Source organism: Phyllostomus discolor, chromosome 6 (assembly GCF_004126475.2).
Source record: "Phyllostomus discolor isolate MPI-MPIP mPhyDis1 chromosome 6, mPhyDis1.pri.v3, whole genome shotgun sequence".
Lineage (NCBI taxonomy): Eukaryota > Metazoa > Chordata > Mammalia > Chiroptera > Phyllostomidae > Phyllostomus > Phyllostomus discolor.
The window spans coordinates 158,708,078-158,714,132 of record NC_040908.2 but is presented as its reverse complement, the minus strand read 5'-3'; the positions used below and the strand labels follow the sequence as shown (position 1 = coordinate 158,714,132).

General features: G+C 35.0%; 1 protein-coding gene across 1 annotated transcript; it reads right to left on the bottom strand.

Annotated features, from left to right (window-relative positions):
- Positions 1–3,326: 3,326 nt before the first annotated feature.
- Positions 3,327–6,055, bottom strand: LOC114490205 (olfactory receptor 1052-like). Its single transcript, XM_028504131.2, has 2 exons — positions 5,792–6,055; positions 3,327–4,320 (listed from the first exon to the last, which is right to left on the bottom strand). Exon 2 carries the CDS (start codon positions 4,299–4,301, stop codon positions 3,363–3,365), a length of 939 nt encoding a protein of 312 aa, XP_028359932.1. The 5' UTR covers positions 4,302–4,320; positions 5,792–6,055; the 3' UTR covers positions 3,327–3,362.

The window sequence follows — 6,055 nt, the reverse complement described above, 5'->3', positions numbered from 1 at the left end:
AAGAACCCTAGCTGGAATTGTTCCTATTTATTAAATGCCTAAATACCTAGTGTTTTCCAGGCATTTCACAATTATTGTGTCCAATCATTATGTGCTTTTATTTAATTAAGTATTCCAATTCATATGATTGATATTATAGGTGACTTAGAATAACTAAAGAAATTCTCCTAGTTTGCACTTTAGGAAGTGCTAGAACAATAATTTTGATACAATACTTCTGTGATTCAAAAATCTGTGGTCTTTCACCATTTATTTCATTCAGCCTTTCGACAATGACATATTAAGGAGTAAACATAATAGGGTTTGAAGCCATACTGCATAAAGAATAGTGGAAATGTTAGGAAATACCCAGGGTGACAAAAATTGGAATCAGGATCATATTCTAGCAAAACCTTAACATGTCAGGAGACTAAGAATGAAGAATGAGAATATATGAATTCTAAGACTTCATAAGACATGTAAAACCAATTGACATAAACTCTAAGGATTGATTCATGTCTTGCTTAAATTTTAAAAAGTCATCATATAATTGGTAAAATTTAATAAATGCTGATTTTGTAAGGGAATGTAGACAACATGAGAGTGTTGTAGGGACTACTTTATATTAGATTATGGTTTAGGTGGGATGGCAGTGTGATTCTTAGATGTCCATGATTTTGGGAGTTTGAATTTGTCCAGAGGCCAATTTGACTGAGGACAACTGAAAGCTGTCATTGAAACTTCGGTTTATATAATCATTGTGTGCTCACAGCACAAAAACAAATCTCAAAACTTAGGAATGTCAATTCGTTGCATTGGCTTGTGGGTTTCTTCTGAGTAAGTGTCAAACTTCCCCACCATGCAGATGGAGCCACACCCAACCCACATGCTACCAGCACCGCATTTTCCTGATGAGCCAGGCCAGTTTCCAAATCACAAGCCCCAAGGCTACACACATGAAATAGAAAATGGACACATATTTGATACAGATTTTCTGAGGGTTCAGAAGAAAATGTTGTGAGACAGACCTCTACTGAGTCCTGATTTCTCCAGTGTTGAGGTTGAACAGTAACCAATTTTATGTAAGAGCTGAAGGAATTAGAGCTACAAGTATCATTCTCAATTCTTTTTACCTGTGCACGTGACAATTGATGACATAGCATCAGATATTTCATAAAAAAGTCTTCATTTATTTCCTATTAACTAATTAAACTTATCATTTATGGATATTAAGTGAACATCTTCTTGATGGAGCTTCATTTGCTTTCAGAATATGAACATAGGGTATATTACTTCTTTCAATTTCCAGCTTGCAACTTCCCCACAACCTCCCTTTTCCTCAAAATTCTAGAAGAAAGAATTTATTTCTCATTTTAGCATCCAATTCCTGTATAATACTGTAACATACAAGGTTAAGATCAGTATTTGAAAAAAATCTAAACACTTTTTCCATAAAATAATCCCCTCTCCCACACATACACACTTAATAAACGATTATTTTATCTGCATCCTGGGCACCAGACCCTTCTTTTACAGAGTGTATATTGTAGGAGAATTTATCAAAATTACACTTTGATTTATTTTTCTGAGTTTTAATTAACTTGATTGTATATTATTCCTTGTGCTTCATGCTCAAGGATATAAGATATTGAATGCCTTTGAAAAGTGTGAAGAACTATATAAAACCATGTTTACTAATTATCATTATTATTATATTTGTATTTTATTCTTAAAATAAAAACTTCCATACAAATGCATTTGCATGAATGTACCATACAAAAATGTCATGGCTTTATAGACCCCCATTTTCCAATAACATATTAAATATTCTTAGAAAATCATGAAGAGCTACATGAATATTATATGATGTTCTCAGCATTGGTGGTGGTGATGTTTTTTCATTCTAAGAGGCAAACTTTTATATGAATTACTTTGCATAATTTTCTAATATAATACGTGTTTTTGTTTGCTCCCTTCACAGATATTGGAAACATTCATTTATATGATTTTGGCTGTCACTGAGAGAAAAGAATTTCAATCTAGCTGCTATGTAAATACATGAGTTAATATTTAAAGAGCATTGAGCTGTCCCATAGTGCTGCTCAGCTTATTGACCTGTACTTATTTCAGTATTTAAAGCAAACCCCCCAAATTAAACTTAATTTTATTTCTAAAGGAAGATGTCCTCTAGTACACCATATTTGTTTTCCACATAGGACAATTTCTAGCAAATTAAGGAAAAAAGATCACCATGGAACGATTAGTAATTATGGGTTGACTGTACCTTTTCTATGTGCATGTATAGTTTGAATCAAAGGGAAAACAATTGGTTTCACATATTTCCCCTCTCTAGAACACCTTCAGGAAATTTTCTGTTTAACGTCTAAATAATATCCTTAAAAATATTCTTTAAGATATTGGAAAATCCTTAAAGAAAAGGAGGAAATTAGTCTGATTATTAATGGTTCCCTAATCATTATGGAGGCATTCTTTCTAAAATTGTTCAGGGTAAGTTTTACCTGAGAATTAGGGGCCCTTTCACGTGAAATGGTAAAACAGTGGCATTCCATCCTGTTCAGTTTCATGTGTGGTAATGTAAACTGGGTCCAGGAATAGGGAAATGATTTAGACCTGCGATCTCCAACCTTTTTGGCACCAGAGACAAGTTTCATTGAACGCAATGAAACTGTGTGAAAAATGTGTGAACAGTTTTCCACAGACCGAGGTTGGGGTGGGAGGTAGACAGAAGGCAAAATTCAGGCAGCAATGCCAGCAGAATTCAGGGACAGGGATGAGGGTATTGGGGACCGCTGATTTAGACTAACTACTGTGAGTGTGGAGGTAATCTAGTACCAAGTTCTTTTTCTGGAGTGTCATCCAGTGTTTAGATTTCTTTTGAACAATATCTGACTGAAAGTATAGGCTAATTTCAAGATCATGCATCTGTCTGTTTTATTGAACAACTCGATGTGATATTTTTTGCTTGAAAAGTATCTTATTTGTTTTCTGTGCAGCAAACAGACCAAGTTAAAATATATTTTATTATTTATAAATTTTGTTTGTATATCTCAATTTTTGTGTTTGTGTCTAGATATCTTTGTATATATGGTCATTTCTACCCATATGAAAGAATTAAAATGTCAACAATTGTCCAGACATAACTAACTTAGATCTTCATATAGTTTTTAGGTTAATTTACACAATAACCAGGTATGTGTACTATAAAATGTAATTCTACTCAGCTTTTTTCTTCTACTGTAAAACAGACGGTTCCAATTAAATAAACTGCAACGTTCCTTTGTGACCCAAGTTTAAATAAATTCATAGAGATATTATCAAAAGCACTTGTTTGTATATTACTTTAGGACACATATGGTATAAAGTTAACAAGGAAAACATTTCATCTCTATAGCCCTTTTCACTGCATCCTTCACCTCCTTGTTTCTCAGGCTGTAAATCAATGGATTTAACATGGGAATGACAAGGGTATAGAAAACAGATACCACCTTTTCCTGTTCTAAGGAATATTGGGAGCTTGGCTGAATGTAACTGAAACTTATAGAGCCGTAGAACAAAGTCACAGCTGTGAGGTGTGACGCACACGTAGAGAAGGCTCTGTGTCTCCCTGCTGCCGAGCGGATCCTCAGGATAGCAGCGACGATGAAGATGTAGGAGATCATCACAGTCAAGAAAGTGACCATGGCAATAACACCAGAGAAGACTAACAGCAACAATTCATTCATGGATGTATCAGAACATGAGAGCTTCAAGAGCGGGGGAAGGTCACAGAAGAAGTGATGGATGACATTGGGCCCACAGAAAGACAATTTCACCAAGCCAATTGTGTGTGTCAGTGAGTTGATTAAACCTCCTACACATGATCCAATGACCAGGGCAACACAAACTCTTTTCGTCATCGCCACTGTATAAAGTAAAGGGTTCACAATGGCCATGTAGCGGTCGTATGCCATTGCTGCCAGCAAGAAACCCTCAGTGGTAAGGAGTGACACGAAAAAAAAATACTGCACAATGCATGCAGAAAAAGAAATTATATCCCATTCAACAAAGAAGTTCAGCAACATTTGGGGTGCAAAGACTGAGGAATAGCAGGCATCAACAAATGACAGGCAGCTTAGGAAATGGTACATAGGTGTTTGAAGTTTGGGAGTTATGTGGATTAGAAAGAGCATTCCTAGATTCCCCACCAAAGAAATCATATAGATGAGCAGAAACAACACAAAGAGGAACACTTTCAGTTCAGCACGATCTGTCAGCCCCAAAAGGATAAATTCAGTAACCATTGTCAAATTAACATCAGCCATGTGGTTTTCTTCTTGGAACCTGTTAATGATCAGAAGATGGGAATAAATGGAGAATAATCATTCTGTGCCATCGAGACTACTCATAGTCCCTAACTAGCTTGTGTGGCTTGAGTTCTTGACTTCTCTGCTCTGGTTTTTTCATCTATAAAGTTGGAAAATTTTAACTAGAAAATCCCTAGTCTTTTCAGGCAGTGCTGATTTGCCAGTTCTATAAGGAAATTCCATGAAGAAAAAGGCAAACATTAACATTCCAGCTTCAGGGTGCATTTAAAATGCTGGTTTTAATGAGAAGGGGGCAGGAGATTAATAAATTTTATTCTAAAATATGTAAAGAAATCCAGTTTAGAAAGCACACTATTCAAGGTTGAAATTTTAATCTATGTTACCATGAAACTCTTTTGAACTCCCCATTTTGGATTTAAAAGTATTGATGTCAAATATATCAGGATGAAAGAATGAAATCTACTGTGGCATTTAAAGCAAGATATTTGACATATACCTTTCTGTTTTGTTGATACTCCACATTTTTAAAACTTGATGTAATGAAAGGCAGGGTCCTGACTTCCACCATCTCTGAGCCATCCTTAGGAAACAGCCAGGGACAATGGCTTTGGAGAAGCCTGCCCACTGGGAAAGGGGAGAGGGCACTCTGAGCTGGGATATGAAGCAGAGAGAATAACAAGAGCTTACAATTGGTCTTTCATATCCAAAAGAAATTATCACACTGGAAACTCAGGGAACAGAGTCTAAACTTTTTCTGAGAAAAAGCAGAGCAAACCCATAAAATAAAACAAACCTTTAAAATGTATAGGTACTTCCTCGTAGTATTTTTATGTTGAAATCCATTTTTTAGAATATGCAATGTCTTTCCTACTAAGTCAATGCAAAATTCTGATTTCTATTTCACTTTATCTGAATAACTTAACTATAGTTTCACATTTATATAAAAGTAAAAACAAATATTTTAAGTGGTTTACAGTAGGGTATCTTTACCTCCATGAAATAAAGGATGATGATTTTGGTGTCTTCCTTCTTTCACTCATGAGACATCGGCACTACTTTTCAGGACAGTAAGTGAAACTCACAAAAGAACTCATTGCCACATTACTACAGCAATAATCAATGAACAGTTATCGATGTTAGACTTAGTTGCTGACAGGTAATTCCCAAGGAAATATGCAGTTAGATGGATTACAATGAATCCTTTATGAAAGGATATTTAAAACTGAATTAAAACAGTGCTTTTCCATTGTCCCATTAGAAGCTGTATAACAGTTTTGATGTTAATGTAGAAAATGAAATAGTTTAGGATGAGGAGTAGGCATAAATGGCCAAATTACAAATTGCTCCCACTCCTCATCATTTGAAGTGTTTATCAGATTAAAATCTGAGCATGATCTTTCTTTCTCATCTTTATTTATTTTTTTGTATTTTAACTGATTTGCAAGATGTATGTGCATGGGATATTGAAAGAAGTGAATCAAACTTACCAATGGAAGAAAAAGTATTCAACACCTTAGCTCATGTAAGAACCTCATGATCTCTCATCCCCATGGTTTATTGCTATACATTAGCTCCCAAGCAAAGACAAAAACAAAACACAAACAAAAAAATAGTCCAATGTATCTGATGTTCACAGTCATTCAAAAATTAAGCGAATGATAGAAGTTATAGGTAGCAGAATTGAAATTCCAGCTTCTTCTTTAATATATGAGAACCAAAGAAGTAACCTTCAGGGTAAGAAAGCAAGCACG

Bases quoted from the DNA above. Each gene is read 5' to 3' on its own strand.
- LOC114490205 (XM_028504131.2), bottom strand. From the start codon at position 4,301: ATGGCTGATGTTAATTTGACAATGGTTACTGAATTTATCCTTTTGGGG.